We start from the raw sequence: 25,015 nt of genomic DNA on the forward strand, positions 1-25,015 counted from the left end.
AAACTTAAAATTGCTCGAGAAAAACTGTTGTCAGAAAACTTTTTTTTGCAAAAATTAAATTATATTAAATTATGAGCTTATGTATACTTTTGGCTTATTTTAATGTTTGAAGTTATATGATTCTTAAAACCACGGAAAGTAAAGTTTAAAATAGGCCTTTCATGTTACATTAAATTTAGTAAAACTATTTCTCAGGCATTAGGTTTTAACTCTAATAAGAATATAAATATTTTCTTCTGTTTATTTACAAATATTTTTCCAATGTGTTTTGAATTTTCCCTCTCTAAAAAAGAGATACCATTTTGTTTTCACGTGTATAAGAAAGAATATAAAACATTTTTCTTTTTAAATTTAATAAGCCACAATAAAGAAGGAACGTTACAATGCTACACGCAACATTAAGCGTCAAAATTGATTAAAACAGATGAAGTATTAATGAACCAAAAAAAAATGGATTTGAACCTTTCGCAAAACAAATTAAGCATTTGGAAGTCAAGATTACCAGTTTACAATATAAGATCTGTGCAAATAATAATAATTTTTTTTTTCAAATTTGATTTTCAAAGCAATGATTCTGATTTTGAAAATATTTCAATGAGACCTAAACCTAAACACGCATTTTTCTTTGAAGAAACTTCCCGATTTCAAAATAAAATGTAGTAAACAAAATTTTCCTTCGAATAATATAAAAGGTTTAAACAAATTAAAAAGAAATGTAACAATTTTCCTCTCGGCGTTTGCAATTCACGAAAATAATTTTAGCACGATCAAGTGAATTGCAAGATTTTTTTTTATTGTTTTTGCGAAGTTGGTTCGTTAATTTGTCAATAAAATTACAACATAATAATATATTCGTCATAATTATGTAATAAAATCTTTCTATTTTTTTTCTCCTTTTACAACTTGAAAGAAAGAAAAAAAAACTTTTGTCTAATAATTCAGGCGTTGTAAAACGTTTCAGGGGGCGGAGAAATTGACTTTTTAAAATCCATTTTGGCGTGGATCGTGCATGAAATTTTTGAAAAGCAATAATTTAATAACAAGGGGAACACGATGGAGACTTCACTTACTGTCAAAGATCAGTAATTTAATATTTCCCGGACAATTTGTCTCTAAAGAGGCCTGAAATTTGGCGAGAAAAATGCGAAACATTTTAGACAATCATAGAGTGAAGCAAAGGTAATTGTGGCAGAAAATGATGCAGGCCGACTTTATTTTCTTCTTCTTGAACAATGACAGATGTCATAACAGTTATTTGTGGTTTTCTTTTTTTTGTTCCTTTCTTTTTTTATGTTATTTTTTTAAGTGGCTAAAAATTGTGTCTCTCGAAACATAACCAGGTTCTTCAACTTATAGATTTTTTTATTGCATGCAGCATGTCATATGGGCTGCTTCATACTTCAACACTAAATTCCAATTTTTGTTTTCTCTGGTCTACCCTTATGTTATTTATCTTCTTATGTTTTCTCCATAACACTAAACATACCAGAGCTTACTATATACCGATTTCTATAGCCGATCAAATGACCGAACTTCATGTTTCTTGATTATGAATGTGTTGTGTTGTGCTGCTGCATTACTAAGAAAGGAAGGCATATGACTATATACATCAAATATTGGAACGTAAGTGTATGCGTGGTTAATATAAAGTATTTTTATATGTCTGGGTTTTTTTTTTTTTTTTGATTTTGTCAAATTTAATAAAAATAATTTTTTTGAAAACTTCATAATAACGTACATCCCTTCTTCCCTAAATCAAATTACTTTCAATAAATAAATGTGAAAATAAAAGAAAAATCCAAGATTTATAGACATTCTTGCTCTTACAAAGATGTAAAAGTGAGCAAGTTTAACATTTTTAATAATAAGTTTAATAATCAGGGGTCTGTTTAGAAGAAATTTGGGTCCGTAAACGGACCCTTCACAAAATATATTTTCATAAAAACGGACCCTTCACAAAATAATATATCTTATAATCGGACCCTTCACAAAATGATTTTTGCTTTAATCGGACCCTTCACAAAATTGTTTATCTTCGTTATTGTTTTGTTAATCGAATAAACCCTCTCCAGGGCAGAAAACAAGAAAGATGGATGTAAACGAATTAAGTTTTGTCTTCGGCAGACGCTTCTTCCATTATTCGTCCGAAATGAATATTCTGCGTTCAGCAATATAGGCTAAATACCAAATATTTGTATGTTACATCTCTCATTTAGAAGCAGCAATGGTTGTTTATTTTTTAAAATTTAATTTTTTTAATTATAATTTTACAGTGTTGAGCACAATCTTGTATGTCTTTACAATTTAAAAACTCCTTGAATTTTTTTTTTTTTTTGCAAAAACGGACCCTATTTGCACAAATTTGTAAAAGCGGACCCTGGTTGAAAGAATGTGAGTAATTTTTATACAATTTCACGACAAACGGACCTTTCACAAAATGTCTGGACAGACCCCTGATAATGTAGAGAATTTTCTCTTAGTATAAAAAAAAATCATAAGGGGCGCCGCCACTGCTGTTTCGGGTTTTCAACTTATTGTTACATTTTGTTTTGCTGCATACAAAACTGCACATTTTAGAAATGAATTAATTACGAAGGAATATGAGGGAAAGAAATGAATTAATTGCGATGGAATATGATGGAAAGAAATGAATTGATTACGATGGAATGTGATGAAAATAAATGAATTAATTACGATGGAATATGATGGAAATAAATTAATTAATTACGATGGAATGTGATGTAAAGAGATGAATTAATTAAGATGGAATAAAAACTAAATTAACATTGGATAATTTGTTTGAGAACTATTAACTGTTAATCTTGTTGGAAAAAAATGCCATACGCGCCGTTCTTCAAGATGTTATTAGTTACATTTTGGTTTGCTGCAAATCTATCAGACATAGAAACCTGCAGTTCAGAAGTTGTGTAGAAAAATGTACAAAGTTCAATAGAATAAAAAAATTTACGATTCGATAGTTAGTTGATGAATTAACAACTGTTAAACTTAAATTTTGACCTAAATAACTGTTATATAAAGAAAGATTTTGGTCATCGAAATTTGACGTGATGATATGACCATTTCGTATTATAATTTAAAGAGAGTTTCTATCGAAATTCCTATTTGTTCTTAAACTATTGCAAATTTAAGTGTTTTTCTTTCCTACTTAAATATCGACTATTTATCTATTTTCGCAGAATTCTTTTTTTCTCTCTCGAGATCTCTATTTTATATAATTCACGCTCTAGTAAATGTCAATTAAAAGTAGCAAAAGAGAGAGATTATATGATACCAGATATAAATCTTAACATAGTGATCATAGTGAAATTTTTGAAAAAGAAAAAAAAACACTTTATGAATAACATTAAAAACAGTTTCCTATTTGAATTGTTGTAAAATTCTTCAACGAGTAAATTTATTCTTATTGAATCTCATAATCCTGTATTCACCAGGTTTTTGGCAGTACAGATGATAATTTTTCGAATTTAGGTAATTGACTATTTCATTACCATTAACAAAATGTTCTTACTACAATAATTGTATATTTTGAAACCAAAACGTTCTGTGTTTTTATGAAAATATTGATGTCTAAGAGGAAATGAGGAATGAGAATCAACTACGGGGTTTGGTGATCGGAGCGAGCAGGGGGTGGAGCATCCAAGTGTAAATACTATAAACACACTGTTAGAATTTTCCTTCTGAAATTATGGTAAAATAAACGGCAGCAGTCTGTACATGCAATTAACCGTAAAGTTTACATCAAAGAACTTTTTTTTATCTTTACGGTTTTGAAACAGTTTACAACTAGTATGGTTAAAAAAAAAAAACACACGAATATAAAACTTGACCGTTTTTAAACCATTTACTACTAGCATAGTTTCAAAACCAGAAAAAGGAAATTTAATTTGACTTGGTGATAGTTTAGTAGCTTTATAGTGCTGCCATCTATGCGTAAATCAGAGTATTGTACACTCCTAGACCAGATCACAAATTGGGGAGTGCAGGTACTGCAAACTCTTCATTGTTGAAAGGAATGGAGGAAATATCGACACTGGCCCTGTTCTATCGGTCATGAGATTGACAGATTAGCCATCTCGGCTATAATATGTACCCAACAGCAAGGAACTAAGTAGCTTTATTAGGTAGGGCTATAAAATTCTGGCTGTTTAACGGCATTAGGTAAAATCAGTTAATTAACGATTTTTCTCACAGTTAACAGTTTGAATACCATCTTATTTACGGTTATTTGACTGTTTTGTTTGAAAATGGTAAAATAACAATTAAATAAATTGTCATTTAACCATTTTACCGGAGAATTTCTAACAGCGCTTAAGGGTTCTGAATGGAAACATAGCTTGACAGGTCTTGCCTCCAACTGATGTTTTTTTAAAGATCGACTCGAACATCTTTATTTAAATACCGTTACGAGCAAAGAAGGGTTGCGTGATTCTAGATCATTAGAAAGTGAATCGAATCTTTGATCTTTTAACATTTAATGAAAGGTCAACAAGAATGTGAAGGTCACATGTTGCATCGGATGGGACCCGTTCCACTTTGTTCCATCGAACGTGAAAGTGGTGTCAATAGCCCAGATTAGGAAAGATAGAAACGATTTAGCAGATATTGTTCTATGACTTGGCAAACGATAGGGGCAAGTGCGCACCAAAAGTGTTGTTTAGGTGTGTGAGATTGGTGGTGACAGCGGGAGAACTTGCTGAACCAGAACATCTCGATGTTATCGCATTAATCATTTTATTCTATTCGATATTTCTCTTGAAAGTGAATGCATAATGTAGCATAAATGATATAGATGTTTCCTGAAATTCCAAAATCTGAATAATGGGTGACACTTTTCATGAATCATTCTATTTTTTTTAAAATAAAAAGTGGTATTAAAAATCGAAAAGAATAGTTTTTAGGAAGTATTCAATGTCGTGTATCTTTAGGGTTATTGACTTTCAGTGTTATGGAAGTTTCTACAGTATCTGGCCAAATTATTAGACGCACTGTAAGATTCTAAGTAAAATATTAATTATCACGTGATACATACAGCTTTATTGTTTTTACTTAACTGAAACCAGTTTGCACTTGTTTACGTTCGTGTATCAATTGGTTAACATTGTAATGCAATACGTTTAAAATAAATACAAATAGGAAGTATATAAAAAATCTCCTGAATAAAAACCCATTCCGTAACAATTCCGTAATACACAGAAATATAATATTTAATGTGTTCGTGATGAATACGATGAATGTCGTTACGACTGAAAAAAAGAAAAAGATTATTACTTACACCGTAAGTAATATGAAATTAAATTGTACTAAAATGAATCCAATCCTTTCAAGATAAAAACACGCCTTATTTTATTCAAATTTGAAACATTTCCTTAATCACTGGTATGATGAAATTATTTAGAAAGGACTTTAATATTCGAATAGTTTTAACTGAAATTTACACTGACGGTTTAACACAACGATGAAAAAAGCTTTTCATAATCAAATAATTTATGTAATTACAAACTAAATAATTTACAATAAAACATATTCAAGCTGAAAAATTAGCAATTGCAATAAAAAGCAATGCACTAGAGTTCCAACTACGCTTCTCCCATTGAAACTTTAAATCTTCGAAAGATGTAATTTTCCTAAAAAATTTATCTCCCAAAGGCACATGTCAAAGGCCCAAGACTTGCGATAGACCCCAAACCAAATTACAAATAATAATCCTGAAGTTAGATCATCGAACACCTCACTTTCATAGAAAAAAAAAATCCAACCGTCGAAAAATACACTTGAGGTTGATCTATAATAACTTGATGTATAAACTGAAGCACCTTAATTTGATTTTAAAAAAATATCACTACAAGCATGAAAATTTATACTTGAGGTTGAAATATAATAACCTGAGGTAGAACATAAAAAACCTTAAAAAATTACCTTTCCAACTGTCAAGAAATACACTTGAGGTAAATCAAAAATAACCCTAAGTGTTAAATGAAACACCATAGGTTATTGAATAAATACTTCTACATGTGCAAAAAAGTATACTTCTGGTTGATAAGTAATAACCTATGGTTGAAAACGTAACACCTTAAAGTAGTAAATATATACCTCTCCACAGATGTAAGATGAAATATCTCAGGTTGATGGATGTATATATCTCTGGAGGTAAATGTGAGGTAAATTTTGAGGTATTAATTTGCACCCTTTTCAACCTAATGACGTATTTAAATAACAACCTCCTTTAGACCATTGAAAAATACCTCGATTTTTCCGTAAAGGTAAACAACTCGCAAAAGAGAAGACAGAACCGTTCGATTATTTTCTATTTTAGTTTGATACAGGAGTGCATAGCCGTGATGGCTCAGAGGATAGAGCGTTCGTCTTCCATTGAAGTGACCCGGGTTCGAATCTCAACGATGGCTGGTATATACGAACTCCTCATCCGGTTTTCCCAGACCACTGTGCTGACGTTAAATATCTTCAGTGGTAGACGAATCATTGGTTAAAGTCCCCTTGTCGTAAAAATTCTCCCAATTTTGATCCAGGAGTTCTTGTCTTTTGGATTGGGTTCAGAATTACAAGACTATGTAGTTGAACATTAGAGGTCATAAACCCAAAAAATTGGGTTAGCACCTGGCTCGGACAGACACCATGATGCTGACGTAAAATACCCTCAGTGGTATCCGGATCATGGGATAGAGACGGTTATAAAATAAAATATAGGGGTGGACATGCACAACCATTTTGAGTGAAGGGCCACTTGTACAGCAGGTTGAGTGAAGGGCCACTTGTACAGCAGCCATGTAGGGCCGCATGTTCAAGTCTTTAGACACGTGAGACTGCAATTGTGGTAATTATTGCCTAATCATCATTCCTTTTATCAGTCAGCTAAGTAATGCATTTTCTCAAACTTAAATGCTTTTAAATATTAAAATTCATTCTAACCGGAAAAATAAAAAACTGATACTACTATATTTTTTTTCATAAAAATAAAAATAAATAAAGTTGGGGAAAAAGTAATGTTTTCTTTATTACATCACATAACACAGGTTTTTAAAAGTAAATAAACTTAAATGTTTGTGGAATGTTGTGTTATATGTAAAATAAATCAATATTTTATTGAGCTATATAAATGTAAATTATTTTAAAAATCTTAAATCTTAAAGCTGTTTTTCAAGTTTGCAAGAAACATAAATTTAAGAAAATAAACAGTTTTTTCAACTACTTTCGAATTGTGCGTATTGTAATATATTAATTCGCGTGTTGTAATATATTAAAAATATTGAGATTTTCGCAAACAAAACTATGTGGAAATAAATAGCAACAGCAGCTGAAAAAAAAGAAAGGAAAGAAAGAAAGACGATTGTACAATAGATTGACGATGAAATCCACACAACAAAAGCAAATATTAAAAGTGATTAATAAAATGAGTAATTCGAAACTCGTAATTCATAAAATAATATTATATAAAAAATATCGAGATTTTCCCAACCGCTGAAGAAAAAAAAAACGAAGCAATTATTGCAGGAAGAAAAATAAAAAACTTGAACGGATGATTAAATCGGCACAAATTACATAACCTAAGGGTCAAAAATGATTATTAAAATTCAAAACAAGCACGTCGTCATAAAAATAACAGTATTTCCAATACCAAGTGGAAAAGCATAACAACAATTGTAAAAAATAAAAAGGATTGAAAAATAACTGATTGCCGAACCCAGCACAAATAAAACACGTCAAAAGTAATAATTAAAATGCTCGTTATGAAATTCGAAAGTAGAAAAAATATAGTATAAAAGCATTTTATTTTATTTTCGTTGAGCAGCCCACCCGACTTTCGAGTTAACGACTACCTAAGTTCAACTCCGGAGCCTTGTTATTTTGAAACCAATCCAGAAGACAAGGGAACTTCTGGATCAAGTATTGGGGAGAAAATGGTCTTTGTGGAGGACTTTTAAGTAAAACATACCAGAGGCGCTGGTATGTTTTACTTACGCAACTTAAAAGAGGGCCGGGATAGCCTGGTTGGTAGGGCGCTGGGCCCATGTCCAAGAGTTCGATCCCTGCCGGTCGATGACTTCCCGTGTAGTAAATGGTGACCGATGCACGTTAAAATCTGCCGAGTCGCAAAGTCCTCCATGTTCCCATAATAAATCTATACCTCTGGGGGTACTGATCCAGGAGTTTCTTTGTCTTCTGGATTGGGTTCAAAATGACAGGGCTACGGAGTTGAACATTAGTAGTCGTAAAACCAAAACTGGGTCGGCTGTTCAACGACGGATATTAAAAAAAATCAACTTTAAAGCCTCTTTATTGCAGTCAAGTAATGGCTCAATACCACGTTGCCTGTGGCCCACTGATGAGCCGCGGCCCATGGGATAGGAATCGGATTACTGTCCTTTTCCTCATGCTCACAGTTTTTTTCCCTACCAAAAACAAATTTCATCACGAAACACCTTTTGTTCAATTTTTATTAAAAAAGTATACTTGCGTTGTATAAACTATAAAAACATATACTACACGTAATGTTTTTATAGTTTATACAACGTAATGTTTTTATAGTTTATAAATCTAATTTAAAAATATAAATTACCTTGAAGTGAAAAAAAAAATATTTTTAATTAAAAGCCTCCCAGCGAACACATTATTCAAATAACGATTCGGTACCAAACAAAGTAATCTAAATTCCCGCGAAGTTAAATAAATCACACAAAAAATGTCGGAAGAATATGTTTGTTCGCGTGAATTAGTAACTTTCTTGTCTAAAAAAGCAAAATCCAGGTCAACATGGAACGCTTGGTTAACAAAAAAGATTAAAGAATGTTCAATTTCTTCGTTTTTCCGCCCTCGCATGCAAAATACTTGAAACGTATCATTTTAGTTATTCATCGTCACAAATGAAAAGACAATCGTCCTTTTTATCTAACCATTACGTAACCCAGAATCAATTGCTAATAATTTCCGCTTGAAATGGAAGCCATTTTTTTTTCAGACAGGAATTATTACACCATTAACTTTCTCCCGTCTAGCCTTTTTATTTTTCCTAGACGAAAAAATACTTAACTATCATAAGAAAGAAACAACTTAGGATTATTTAAATAGCGTGATTGGAACTTACTCACAATTTATAAACATTTCATTGGAAATTACTTACAATTTATAAATATTACAAAGACGATATCTTCTAATTATTGAAACAGCGAGCGTTTTATTTTAAACATTCAGTTCCTTGCCAATTTATTAGACGCACTATAAGATTCTATGTAAAATCTTTATTATCAGAGGATACTATCAGTGCCCGACGTAGCCTAATTGGGCCCGGGACAAAAACGTCTTTGGGGTTCCCTTCAGTAATGAAGAACCGAACTTTATTTGGGTACCGTCAAGTGGGGCTACTTTGTACAAATTCGAATTTGTCACTTTTCAAGTGCTGTTATTCATCATTATGTTTTTTTCCCCGTTAAAAAAGGTGTAATTTGAAGATAGAAGTCTCCTCTATTACTACGAGCATTTTTTCGAATTTTAAAGCAATCTCAGAGAGTGTTTCGTTTATCCAATGTTAACAACTTTCCGAGAACGTCGGACGTCGAAAAGTGTGCGTGGAAACTTTAGCTGTGAAATGCAAAGACGTTGACAAAACAATTGTCGCAAGTGCAAAATTTTTTATTTGTACATTAATAAACAATTATATTATATTAGCGTTAAAAAATTTTAAAACTAATAACAAATAAACGGACAATGAAAAAAAATGCACTGTGGGGCTACTTTGTGCAGAGTTTCATGCGTTTTTTTTTCAACAGAAAAATTGTCACGCGTTATAAAAAAAAATACCTCAAACGAGAAATTACCGCGATTACACTTTAGAAAAGCTGCAACAATGTTTGCAAGCAGTTGGTGGTGGTATGTCGATTGCAGAAGCTTCTCGGAAGTACAAAATCCACAGAAATACTATCTATTATAAAATTCACAAGAAACACGTGAAACGTGCTGGTAAACTATTATTTTTCTTCTACAAAGATTTTTCTAATGAATTAATCAAACGATTTAACACATAAAAATATATTTCATAGGACATCATGTGATTTTGACAGAAACAAAAGAGCAAGTTCTGTCGTGTTCATTCAAGCATATTATGTTCAAATTTATCAATATTATAAATGTTAATGAATATGAAATAATTATTATTTTTGAAATTTCATCCATTTCAATGTTCAAAAATGTATATGGTTTCCTTTTGTCTAAACTCAAATGTTTTGAAATAAACATTCTTTTTAAGAAAAAATTCTTTATAAAAAGTGGTTTTTTAACGCTGAAAATTATTTTCAAACTAATATCTTTACATATCTCGATGTTTTTGTTATTAAAATGTCAACAATTAACTTTTTTAACAATTTTATATCAATATTTTACTAAAAACATGATTATTAAACTGAATTCCTATCGCTGCACAAAGTAGCCCCACTTGGGGGCTACTTTGTGCATGGTATGTTTTGACTTATTATTTGTAAATATTACATACCAATAATGCCATTATTGATCAAATTCACTCGTCTGAGTCCAGTTATGAAAATGTCCCCCCCCCCCTCTCTTCAATGGCAGATGAGATGTTGCTCTGCCCATTTTATTGATTTTCTGACAATTCAATGTCCATCATCACGAATGCAGTTTTCTGATTTTGTCAACTTTGTCATCCAGCTGGGAAAAATTCATATCCTTGTTGATATTAGGGCGAAATTCAGTTAAATTTTCGCAATGACGATGGCACAATTAAGCCAATCAAAAGCCTCTATTTTTGTTAACATATTGCATTTTGCGAGACGTAAAAATGCAGGCTTTGGATTGGCCAAATTTTTCCATTGTGATTGCGGAAATTTAGCTGAATTGTGTCCTACAAAGCCATGGATTTACGAAATATAGACTAACGAAGAAGCTAAAGAAAAATTGACGGATTTTACACTGTACTGATATTTTGTTTAAAAAAAAGCTCATTAAAGAAGAAAATGTAAAATACATTTTCTATTTGATATGGGGGGTCCAGCTGATGTGGGGGTCCGTAGCAACTGCCCCGTATGCCCCTGCCTTAGTCAGGCTCTGGATACTATACATCTTTATTGTTTTTACGCAACTGAAACCGGTTTGTACTTGTTTACATTCGTGCATCAATTGGTTAAATTCGACGATATATAATATAAATTCGACGATATATAATATAAATTCGACGATATATAATATAAATTCGACGATATGTAATATAAATTCGACGATATGTAATATAAATTCGACGATATGTAATATAAATTCGACGATATATAATATAAATTCGACGATATATAATATAAATTCGATGATATATAATATAAATTCGACGATATATAATATAAATTCGACGATATGTAATATAAATTCGACGATATGTAATATAAATTCGACGATATGTAATATAAATTCGACGATATATAATATAAATTCGACGATACGTAATATAAATTCGACGATATATAATATAAATTCGACGATATGTAATATAAATTCTACGATTGGATAAATTGAACGATATATTGTATAAATAAGAATATTTGTTATATCATGTATTATATTAGCATATTATAATAATTAGACCAAATTATTAGACGCACTGTAGTGTTAATGACATGCTTTGCACGAGTTTATAGGCAATACTTTTATATTTAAACATACATGTAATGGGTTTTTATTCAGGAGATTTTTATATATTTCCTATTTGTATTTATTTTTAACTTATTGTATTACAATGTTAACCAACTGATACACTAACGTAAACAAATACAAACCGCGTAAAAACAATAAAACTGTATAGTATCATCTGATAATTAAGATTTTACACAGAATCTTAGAGTGTATCTAATAATTTGATCAGTGACTGTAGATTTCGAAAATATACTCAACTCAAAATGCATTGTTAGAAATTTCTTTCTAAAATAATGATAAAATAAATGGCCGCAGTCTTTCCATCCAATTAATCATAAAGTCTAAGGTTGAGAAAATTTCTTTACCTTTACAGATTTGAAACAGTTTACAACAAAAGCGGTTAAAAAAAACATGGTAACAAAACTAACGGTTTTGCAACCGTGTACACCTAGTACAATTAACTAACCAGGACTAAGGAATTTCATTGCTTTATAACCGTATAGTTTAATATGGTTAAATAACCGTAATCATTTCTATTTTGATGACATTCTGTTTCTTAAGCGTTAATAGAATAATACGTTTTAAAATTTAATTCTGCGGTCCGTTTTTCTTTTCAAAATATGTTTTCTTCTTTTTTTATTTTAGCATATAATATTTATTTCAAACTTCAATGAAAAGGAGAGCATGTACTACATTTCGTTAGATATTTGGGGACCATTTAAACTTCGATACAAATGTTTAGATCTCGGACATCTTAACTTTCACTCTATTATCATTCTTATTTCTACAAGTCACGCGTGAGCTTATGATTGCCAAAGAATGACATTTTTGTACTAGAATGAATAAATAGCTGTTATTTTATGTATTAAAAGGCGGGAAGAAATTTGCTGAAAAAGGAGCTTTAAATTGCATTGAATTTCGAACAAATTAAGTTCATAATGGAAAATATCATCTTTTGGCGCGTCAAATTTCAACGTTGTTATTGAATTTTTACGGACCGCAGAATGGCTTACATATAATTTTTTTTTTACTTCATATAATAGTTCACAAACTAATTATCAAATGTTAGTTGTTCTCCTTCTACATTTTTCTACGCTACGTAGTTTCAAGTTGCGCAGTTGCTTTTTTTAACGAAACAAAATGCGATGTAAAGCAAAAAGAAAGAAAAAAAGTGAAAAAATTCGCAAGAAAGGAACTTACAATTGCAATAACTTTCGAACAAATTGAAATTTTTTAAAAAAAAGATGATCGTGTTAGGTTCATAAAAAAACATGTCTAACATTCTTGTTTTTTTTTTGTTTTTTTTCCACAAGTTTCGAATAAACTTTGAACTAATTATCGAATCTATCTGTTTTTTTTATTCCATGTTACTTCTCGTTCATATTCCTACACAATGTAATAATTTCAAGTTTCATAGTTTTTCCACCTACGAAAACAAAATGTTTTTTTTTTAACTTGAAGGCCCAAAACAGTGTCGAAGGAGATCCTTACAATTTTTTTATAGAGAGAAAATTAATCGGCTCTCGATACTTCACTAATGCATTTCACTTAAATATTTTAATCAATTTAGGTAGAGCCGTGGAGGCTCAGGGGATAGAGGACTCGTCTCCCAACAAAGTGACCCGGGTTCGATCCCAGTCATGGCTGAGATTCGAATTCAGGAACCGGCTCGCACCGACCACAGTGCTGACGTAAAATATCCCCAGGGGTCATGGGTTAGAGTCCCCTTGCCGTCAGGCTAACGGTGGGAAATTTTCCTCAACTTGTAAGGTAAATGCGGCACGAAGGCAATTTTTCCCAATACTTGATCCAGGAGTTCCCTTGTCTTCTGGATTGGGTTAAATTACAAGGGTACGGAGTTGAACATTAATAGTCATAACCCCAAAAATTGGGTCGGCTGTTCAACGGTGCTTATAAAATTATTTGAGGTAGGCATAAAATGCATCCGTTGATAACATAGCTCATAGTCGTGTCCACAATATCTATCTATCTAATATAAGATATTGCTAACTATACTGTTTTTCATAAACTAAACAACTACGTTAATTTTATGCTTTGTATTTAAAGTATATGTGTAAAACAAATAGATTATAGGGCTCGATTTGTATAGATAATTTCAAATTTATATTGATAATTAAAGTAAAATAAGAGGAAGTGGTTAAGAATCCTTGATATTAGAGTATTTGATGAAAATCTTATGGATTGCTGTACGTTTTCTCCCCTTTTGAACTTGTATTTAAAAATCGCAATAATATTGTTTTCCATTAAAAATAAAATAATAAACAAACGAATCAAACTTCCAAAGTGGTGCTAATATGATTCAAAGCGTGCGTTTTCAAACAACAAACATTGTCCTCGTGCTCACCGCCAGAATCAATGTTTGATTATTTTTTAACGACCACGTTGACAAAATAGAACGAAATCACAGCATACTTTACTCGCATCGTTAGGCTTTTCTCATCAGAAAAAATAAAGAACTTTTGTTGCATGACGAAAAGAAAGTGTTCCGAAACAAGAATAGATATATATACATTTTATCCATCCCTCTTTCTGATTTGAGATATTTATCCACAATAAAAATATAAATAAAGATTAGAAAACAGAGACTAAATACTTGCAAATAAGCATAGTAGCTACAATCCATTATATTTATCTCGTCCAGCAATCGCCAAAGAGAAAGATTAAATACTCTTCGTGGGAGACCGTCAAGGACCCGTTGTACTAAATATTACATTCGCGTGGAACTTTCGATTGTTCTAATTTACAACGGATGTCCCCCCCCCCCTCACAATTTATTTGGCATGCTTTTAATATCCAACATTTTAATTGGCTCATTGAATGGGAACATTAATCTCTGTACAAAAATAAAAGGGTTTAGAACAATTTTTTTTCTCTCGAAGTGGCAGGTGAAGAATTCGAAAGATGAGATGTCGATGTTCTGGGAGGGGGCGCGGTAAGAATGCGTGCCATAACGGAAGCAGGCAACCGTGGAGAGTAAAGTGTGTGGACTGCTTGCTTAAGGAGTTTTGAGATATTCACAAGGGATAATTACAGTTTAAATTCGTTGTAACTTGGAGAATTGTTCCATTTTTCTTATTTATTTGGAATATGCTGGAGTATTCACGTGAGAAGCTTTTGCTTGACGGTCGAAGCGCGTCGCATTTCTGGCTAATTTGCATGGTTAGAATGCCCATACCATAAAATATGCGAGGTTAAAAGAATTGTTCTACAGAAAGTGTTACCAAGTATGAAAAAAATTATTTTAGTCCATCGATTCCAACATGGTATAGGAAAAAATTCAAGTAGGTTTTACGAAATAATATAAATTTCATAATAATCGTTTGCATAATTAACTAAATATTTTGCACGTAGGGAATTTTAGGGATTCTTATAGTCCTCAAATTAGAAAAACTGAGTATTTTCCAGTTATGATTGACACAAAATATAGTTGAAATGTTATGTATCATGTTTACTCATAATTTTGAAAAGTGATAGACCTTTAATTCATCAAAGAAATGTCTTTAATCCATCAACAAATGTAAAATTTTTTTTACTCAATTTAAAAAGGGAGTTCTGATTAAAAATTAACTCAACATTTTAGAACAAAACACTCTTAAAACTGATTTCCATAAATGTGGCTCGTTTCATTACATATTAGTAATACTTATTTAAATATTCAGGTAGGGGAGAGCCGGGTAGCCCCGCCCACCTAAGGAGTTTTGCTTATATTTCTGTATAATATTGAGTAATAATCAATATTTTTGTATGTTTCTATTGTTTTACCATCTAGTTAAATAATGCAAAAAGAATAAACCAAAAAAAGAATAGTTTAACTTAAAAAAATAGAAATTTAAAAAAACATGTTTTTTTAGCTCCTTTCAAGATGTGTCGGGTAGCCCCGCCCAGTTACAAAAATTGGGTTTTTTGGCTATTTTTTCAGGTGTAAATGAGAATGACCAATGTATCGACAATAGATAAACCTCATTTATCATTTTTATCACAAAATTATTTTATTTATTACATATTTATATACTTTTAGTGAATTCTATCATTTAATAACAACAAATGTCATACTTTTTATCATTATTAATGTATATTAATATATTATAATATTAATATATATTTATATTAAATATTTAACGAAAATAATTTAATTTAAGTAACAATAATTAATAACAATAGTTGTTTTTCTATATAAACTTATTTGGTTGATCTCTTCTTATAAACTTAATATAAAATACTTTTTATAAAATTACAAAATCACTTTGTATTTTAATTGCATTCAAATGCTTCTGTAGATTGATTCGTTCACAAATAAGTAAGCAAATAGCTTATCATAATATTTATGATTTCTTGATTTTAAATTTAATTAGGATATATCAATTACATTTTAAAAATATTTAATTTGCATTTTTAAATATATAAATTTTTGCATTTTTAAATAGATAAATTTATGTTTCATATAATATTAAAACATATTGGTAATTGATATATCCAAATTAAATTTAATATCAAGAAATCATAAATATTATGATAAGCTACTTGCTTACTTATTTATTTTCACTCATTTGTTAACGAATCAATCTACAGAAGCATTTGAATGCAATCAAAATACAAAGTGAATTTGTAATTTTATAAGAAGTATTTTATATTATGTTTATAAGAAGAGATCAACCAAATAAGTTTATATTGAAAAACAACTATTGTTATTAATTATTGTTACTTAAATTAAATTATTTTCATTAAATATTTAATATAAATATATATTAATATTATAATATATTAATATAATACATTAATAATGATAAAAGGTATGACATTTGTTGTTATTAAATGATAGAATTCACTAAAAGTATATAAATATGTAATAAATAAGATAATTTTGTGATAAAAATGATAAATAAGGTTTATCTATTGTCAATACATTGGTCATTCTCATTTACACCTGAAAAAATAGCCAAAAAACACAATTTTTGTAACTGGGAGGGGCTACCCGAAATCCAATTTTTTTGTAAATTTGTTATTACTAGAACAATTTTTTACATACAAACTTCTTTCTTTGTGCAAATTAAACTTAAGACTACATACTTTAATGCTGTATGTATAAAAAAAATTATTTTTTTAGTATTAAAATGAAGTTTAATCGAAACATTCAATCAATTTTTCTTAATTTCATGACTTCTGTATTCAACATATTTTCAAAACTATTGCTTACCATGTTACCAGCTGCATAAATGCTTGAAACTTTGAAAATAATCTTTTTTTAATATAACAATTAATGTCCGATGGCCCATTGACTTGAAAAAATATTCTATACACATGAAATTGACTGTGGGCGGGGGTACCCGCTGGGCGGTGCTACCCGACTCTCCCCTATATATAGCATTTTGCTTTTTTTTAAACATTGGAATTCTACACAATAAAAATATTAATATATACACACTGTAATATACGACGAGCAAAGAACTTGATATCAGGAATTAAATTGACACGAATATATCTTAAATTATATCTCAATCGATCAATAGCGAGATATGAAGATGGATGTTTTTTTTAGAAGGAAATAAATCAATATTCCGTGAAATAAGAGATCTCTGAAAGATCGCGTGTGTAATAGCATTTTAGTGGAACAAATTGTAGCAAAGTTTGAGTGAATGGAACCACATATCAATCTTCGAAATCGCGCGTGCTTAGTTTGACTTCACTTCGCGTGAAATCTATCTCATTTTGCTGTGACTTCAATACTTTGTTTTAAATAGCGATGGTAAAGGGAAAAACACGCAACAAATAGTTGCTTTACTCTCAGGGTCGTTGTTAGACTTATCGGGCCTTGGACAAAATATCTTCCCATTCCAAGGCCTTTTGAGTATGCCCTTTTTTGCGGTACCCTTCGTCCCCCCCCCCTCAGAAAAAAATATTTAAAATTCCGCACAGAAATTAATGAGATCAATTATATGATTCATTTATTTCGCCTTTTTTTTCAGAACAAATATGTTATTTTTATCAATAACATTATATATTTTTATTGTGTAATTTTTAAGCATATATATCGGGTAGAAATTAAGCATGGCCTAGTTGGTAGGGCGCTGGACTCACGTTCGTGAGGACGGGTGTTCGAATCCAGCCGGATGAACACTCCCTGTGTAGTAAACGGGTGACTGGCGCACGTCAAATCTGTCGGGTCACAAAGTCCTCCATGTTCCAAATTATACCTCTGGGAGTACTGAATCGGAGATGGATCGCTCGCTGGTTCAATTGAAAATTACGATTTGTATATGAATGAATGGATGTATGAATGGGTCAGCCCTATAAACGGGTGCGTGACGCATGGGTGTAGGAGAAGTCGAATTCGTGGCCATAGATGGCGCCGCTAGAAAACAAGAACCTCTCAACTGCGGTAATGGCTTTCGATGACAACAATAAGAAATTAAACATAATGCAGCAAATATAAACGGTGTCTGCTACAGAAACAAATTTTCGCTCTTTTATGTAAAGTACGTTCATCTAAAGTATCCAAAATAGTATTAGTATTATTTATTATCTAATTCGATAGTGATCGAAAAATTTTTTTGAATAAAGTTTCAAAGGTTTACGTCTTTTTTTAACTAGTTATGTCCAAAAGACAAAATTCAAAATATATACGAAATAGTTCAAATAGTTTTTAAGAAATGAGAATTCATAATACGGCTCTCTTATTGCTATTCAGTGTGATTAAAGTTAAAGTAACGTTCAGGGGCCGAAACTTACAACTGTTTTCCTTCCTTAATTACTGGAAACCATACACTATGATCCGGGAAGGCTCAGAGGATAGAGCGTCCCGCTTGCACTGACCACAGGGCTCACTTGAAAGATCCTTAGTGGTAGACGGAAGACCCTTTGCCATCAGGCTAACAGTGGCTGGTTCTCGTGGTCTTCCTTTCCATGTAAAGCAAATGCAAGTTGACTCAATCAAAAAGCCCTCCACGAAGGCAAATTTCTCCCAATACTGGATACAGGAGTTCCCTTGTCTTCTGGATTGGGTTCAAATTTACAAGGCTACGAAGATCAACACTAGGAGTCGTAAACCCATAAAATTGGGTCGGCTGTTCAACGACGGTTATAAAAAAAAACATACACTATTCCATGTTCTTAAGCAAAAAGGACCATCCCTTTGTATTCTATTACCCCTTAAAGGATTCGTACCCGCTACTAAAACAGTTTGTGTTTGTTTATAAACTGGCAATAAATGCAAATTATGAGTAAAAAAAGATAATTTTTTTCAAGTCAGTATTATTTAATAGGAACTATGTTTGTACTCTCCAGCCATCATGAGAACTCCTCCCAAATACAAGTCTGAGATTGGCTGTCGCACTTAAAGCAAAAATGTTATTATTGGGAGAAATTTAAAGAAATGACAGGACTTTTCTATATTATAGATTTAGCCCATCGTCAATAGCCCATTGTGTATCTCTAGAGTGACGTAAAGTACCTACTTACCTACAATGGAATATTTTTAGATATTGTTTTTAGTTTTAATGTAAATACTTACTGAAAGTAAAATTTAATACTTAGAGAACCTTCTTTCAATATCTACTGCTGATAAATTTAAAACAATAAAAAAAGACAAAGAAATAATAAAAAAAACAATACCTCAAAGACTTAAAAAATGCCTAAAAGAGAAAAAACAAATTCCAAATATGCAAATAATACGGATGTTATTTTTTTATTATTGCTTTTAAGACATTAAATAACTAAATAATTAGAGCAGATAAACATTTAACGCTGCTGTTCCCAAAGTGTCATCTGATTACAAATTTTTACTTTTCAAAAAACTCACCTTCAAACTCTGTGCTACAATTTAACAATTTTCAAAAGTGCTTTTTTCTTAAATTTTAAAAAGTATTACTCCATTAATGCTCAAGAAACAGAATGTCGTCAAAATGGAAATGATAATAATAGAAAAAAAAAGTTTTGGGGTGAAGGAATTCTAGCAACAGAAAGTGTTTTTCATGAGATGATGGCCAATCATAAGCAATACCAATTGATTTGTTCAGCATTTATCAATGGGTATTGTAAAGAGTTCAAAAGAATGACACATTGAGGCCAACATCTAAATTTCATGTCTCATCTGAGATGATCGAAAACATGTCGACTTAATAAATAAAAAAATGTCAGTTGTTTACAAAATAGAGATTCTCTGTCGCATTAACAAGTGAAAATTAGAATTTTTTCCCCTTCATACTTAGAGCAGTGGGTGGTGTTAAATTTACCACGAACATACAACCGAACCTCGATTTAACGTACTTTGATTTAACGAATTCTCCGATTTAAAGAATGTTTTTTCTATCTCGACAAAAAGGGTGCTAAATGCTCCCATTTAACTAATCTTAAGCTTTGATTTAACGAACAACATTCGCTGAAAAAATATTCACACATAAAACTGAAGTGTGTAATTATGTATGTATTATATTTTAAATTTTAAACGCAAGTAATATTGAAGAATTAAGATCATTTTAAAGTTGATTTCCTAACATATAACTTATAATTTTTAAGCTAGTAGTAAACAATCACTTTTTGTTCATTATCTGTATATCTAAGGGTATAATGCATTGATATTTTTTATACCATACTCTTTACAAAAACTGATATTCGACATAACGAATTGCTTCGATTTAACGAACGGATTTGTCGGTTCCAATCAATTCGTTAAATCGAGGTCCAACTGCATTTTCTAAAAATATTAATAGCCTTATGTTAGAAGAAAAAATCCCGATAATTTGTAAATATTAACGTTAATGCATATATGCAAATTCTGAAAAAAATATATAAAAAATATCACCCTTTATTAAACATTAAGGCAAAAAACTTGAACTAATTTTTAATAAATAATAAAAAAATTTATAAGACTCGTGAAGCTTAAAAAATAAAATCACAACAATTTTTTATCTTTCTTAAAAGACATGGTCTAAAATATTTCAATCATTGTTTATTTATCAGATGAGGTCTTATGAGTAACGCGATATTAATCGGGCTGTGTTAAACTAACGTTTTTTAAGACCTGAATAAATAATGAATTTTAGAGCAAAGAGCTTCTTTTAAAAAATAAAGGGCCGCGTAAAATAAAGTGACTTTGATTTGTCAGTATAAGATAAAAAGGGTAATTTGTTGAGACTTTCAGTATTATTTCCGAAACCAGAGGTAGTCGAATTTTAGAAATTGAGATTAATCATTGTTTAAATACTAAAAAATATGCTGCTAGCTGCAGTGGCGTTCGCTTTCCAATGAGGTGAACAGGGTTCGAATCCAAGCGATGGCTGATCGATACGAATTCCGCATCCGTCTCGCATCGACCATAGTGCTGACGTAAATTATCTTCAGTGATAGACGGATCATGGGTTAGAGGCTAACCGTGGAAGTTTTTTGTGGTTTTCCTCTTCCATAAAAATGTCCTCCATGAAGGCAAAATTTCTCCCAATATTTGATCCAGGACTTCCCTTGTCTTCTGGATTGGGTTAAAAATTACGAGGTTACGGAGTTGAGCATTGGTAGTTGTAAATGCGAAATTGGGTCGGCTGTTATATGGCGGTTATATAAAAAAAAACTACACGACAGTTTATTTATTGATAACGCTTTAAAATATTTTAGATCATTCGCAATTTCATTTTGTTTCAGAATATTAGAGTTTTTGTAATTCATTTACGTCGCACTAGAGCTGCACAATGGGCTATTGGCGACGGTCTGGAAAACATCCCTGAGGATGATCCGAAGACATGCCATCACAATTTTGATCCTCTGCAGAGGGGATGGCACCCCCGCTTCGGTAGCCCGACGACCTGCACGCGACGTCGAGCACTTTACGGTAGAACAATTCAACGAGGACCAATACCGCACATCGTCGGTCCCTACGCAGACTGATTCAAGTTTTCACCCACCCGCACACTGACCGATGCTTGACTTCGGTGATCTGCTGGGAACCGTGTCTTAACGATCAGTCCACTGCGGTACTCAGAATATTAGAACTTGATACGAAAAATGGGAAACCTATTATTTTTATTTCTTAACATATCAAATGTGTAATTGCAGTTTCCAGTCGTTTGGTGCTTAAATTAACGATAAATTTCGTGTAAGTAACTGGAAAATTACATTAAAAAAGATTACCAGATAACTTTGTTTAAGAAAGTTAAAACAAATGTACAATTTTGGACGTTAAAATTTTAAGGGATCACATGATTTCTTAAAGCAAACTAAAGTCCGGAAAATAAGGAATTTCATATGACTACTTCATGTTAGCAAAATCAAAAAGAAATCTGAGCTTTTAGAAAATAAAAATAGGTATTACGAGGTATAATTTACAACTCAGAAAATTCTGCACAATAAAAAAATTTCTTGCAGTTTAAAAAAGTGGTAAAATGAGATTAAACCTTTTTTTTTATAACTCTGATGGATTAACATCAAAACTTTAACAGATCTTAATAGTTACTTCTTTAAAAACTTATTAATAGTTGAATAATACTCAGTTTAAATATTTTGACCGAAAGAATTTTATTTTATAGAATTAAAATTTTCAGTTTCAGAAATCAAAATTTTAGCAAATAATTCATTTTTAAATTAAAGCTGCAAAATATTGTATAACTCATAGTTAATAATATTTCTCATGTTATTAACTGTATTAGTTCTAAATGCCTTAGAAATCTCAAAACTTTTTTTGTACTTATTTCCAAATGTATTTAAGGTATCGTCATTTTCAAGGTATTTAATTATTGCTCAAAACTTCCATTTTGACTATTATTTGATATCCTTTCTATATAACACGATATCCTTAGCTTGAAATTAACCATCCAGTTACTCAAAAATGCTAAAAAAAAAGTTTATTATAACTTATTTAAAGGAAAACTCGTCTTAATGTTTAAGTTTCAAAACTATTTTAAATAAATAAGAATATACGTTTGAACAGTTAAATAAGTTTGAAAAAAATGTTATATGCTAAAATATAACGAAGAAGAAAACATATCTTGAAAGGAACTTCTGAGCGTTTTTTTCTTCTTTTTTTTTGCACATAAATTATAACGAAAAAACTTCCAATATTACTGTATAACAAAATTACCATGAAATAGTCCCGTAGTGGACTGATCGTAAAGACACGGTTCCCAGTAGAACACCGAGTGGACAACCTCTTTGATCAACTTGCGTAGGGATAGAGGGTGCACGGTATTGGTCCTCGTTAAACTGTTCTACAGTAAAGTGCTCAACTTCGCGCTTAGGTCGTCGGGCTACCAAAGCAGAGGAACCTACCCCTCTCCAGAGGATAAAAAACATACGATGCCCTGTCTTCGTATCATCCTCAGGGATGTTTCCCAGACCAATAGCCTATTGTGCAGCTCTAGTGAGACGTAAACCACCAACAACAACATAAACTTAAAATCGCGAAGTTATGTAGAAAATTCAAAAATGTATAGAGAGTACAATGGAATAAAGAATTTAACATTTGATAATTAGTTGGAGAACTATTTACTGTTAAAATAGTTGAAAATAAATATTCTCTGTTGAAATAAACAGTTGAAAAAAGTTGGTTGTTCTATGGGCATGGATATGCAGATAGAAAATGAAATTTGAGATATTGAAAAATCCATTTTCTGTTAATGAATTTAACATGAGTTTTTTATTTATTTACTTTGAAATCCTATTTTATTCTGAAGTTGTTTTATTATTTGAAGTTTATTTGTGGTTTTTCTCACTTTTTTCTTCTTTTCAATACGTTGCACATTTTTCCATTTTTCAATTTTCATTACATTGTATATTTTGTAAACATAATTACTTTGTTTTTAAGTACAGACTTTTAAGATTAAAAATAAATAAATAAATAAATAAATATGAATGAGAAGCCACTACAGGGATAGGTGAGCACTGTATTCTAGTGTTTATAAATGAACTTAAATAATTTAAGTTTAATTTAAATTATTTTAAAAGAGCAAAATTTTTTTGTTAACAATAATTTAAAACAAAGTTTCGTATTTTTTAGGGTTGCAAACCGTATCTTTTCCTTACTCAATTTGTTTTTTAAAATTTGTTAAGTTTAAAACTATATCTCTTCCCTTAAACAAAAAAAGTAATAAAAAATATGTTGGAAAGTAGTTCTATAATTAACAAAATTAATCAGTGTAAAAAATGTTTTTAATACACTAGGAGATATGATATTCGCTACAAACGATAAAATGCAGTTTTATACACACTTATTTAAAGTTGCAAACTTTTTGGAAATAGAACAAAATGAAGCGAAACAAGCAACTCTAAATTGGAGTTGAAAGCTTTTATTCAGGAATACAAAACAAACCTTCGAAAGCGAAGTATTTTTCAATAACTATTTTGGAATTTGATTTGATCTGCAAACGTTTTGTTGAAAAATTTAAATATAAAACTTAGGATAAAAAATAGGTATGATAAAAATATTTTGTCAATATTTGTTCAAATTTTCAATGAAGCGAAGGTGACTATTACAAGGCTTTGTTAACCTCTAAGGCCAACAACCAGTAAAGAAAAATAAAGGAAAATAATATTAAGAAAATTAATCTTAGATTAAGATAATATTATCTGTTTCATTAATTTTTTAATTATAAGAGGGGGAAATAAAACTAAAATTTTGAGTCATGGATAAACGCATATTTATCCATGCGCATAATAACGCATATTTAATTACTAAAATTTCAAATTTACTACTAAAGTTTATTATATTGTTATTCAATATTGATTCTCAAACCAATATGCATGCTTATGGGTATTTAATAAAACTTAATTTTAAATATAAATACACACGCATTTAAACATATTGATAGAAAATATTATTAAAATACCTGCAGCTGGTACTTTATGTGTACTTGCGAATCCTAAGTGTTTGTGCATTCCAAAGATGATGCAGATGAGGATGTAATATCGCGAGGTTTCCATGACAACCAGCTGTCAACAATCTCTCTTGAAGAAACACACACCGTTTAGATCTCTGCTTGCGGACAAGTGATGGAGAGGGAAAAAAAATTCTAAATCGTTTGCTCCAGCGGTTCCCAAGTTCGTGACGTGAATTAGTTGCTAGAACAGACTTGCGCAGAAAGCGATAGTTTTCGCTTTCACTCTTTTCAATTCAAGCGAAAAAGTTATTTATTTATTTTTGTTAAACAAAAAAGCAGACGATGAATCTGATGCCTTTAGTAGCCGGTTTTTTGGATGCGTGACGTCATTATCAATAGCTACAGGGATGAGTATGATCGAACTATTTTATTCTCTGTCAGTTGATCTGCTCATTGTCAAACAATACGAGCATAAACTTTGTGGTTTGGGCTTCGCGCGCATTCCACACTTATCTGAATCGCATAGT

The 25,015-nt window shown here is 30.9% G+C and overlaps 1 protein-coding gene across 1 annotated transcript in view; it reads right to left on the bottom strand.

The window, feature by feature from the left end:
- Positions 1-24,702, bottom strand: part of LOC110282386 (alkaline phosphatase, tissue-nonspecific isozyme) — a 57,575-nt gene extending 32,873 nt beyond the window's left edge. The window contains exon 1 of the mRNA XM_087152620.1: positions 24,498-24,702. Coding sequence (XP_087008746.1) covers positions 24,498-24,591 — 94 coding nt within the window. The 5' untranslated portion in view covers positions 24,592-24,702. The remainder of the gene's footprint in view (positions 1-24,497) is intronic.
- Positions 24,703-25,015: the final 313 nt, after the last annotated feature.

Source organism: Parasteatoda tepidariorum, chromosome 10 (genome assembly GCF_982258835.1).
Source record: "Parasteatoda tepidariorum strain Cologne lab strain chromosome 10, Ptep-v5.0, whole genome shotgun sequence".
Classification (NCBI taxonomy): domain Eukaryota; kingdom Metazoa; phylum Arthropoda; class Arachnida; order Araneae; family Theridiidae; genus Parasteatoda; species Parasteatoda tepidariorum.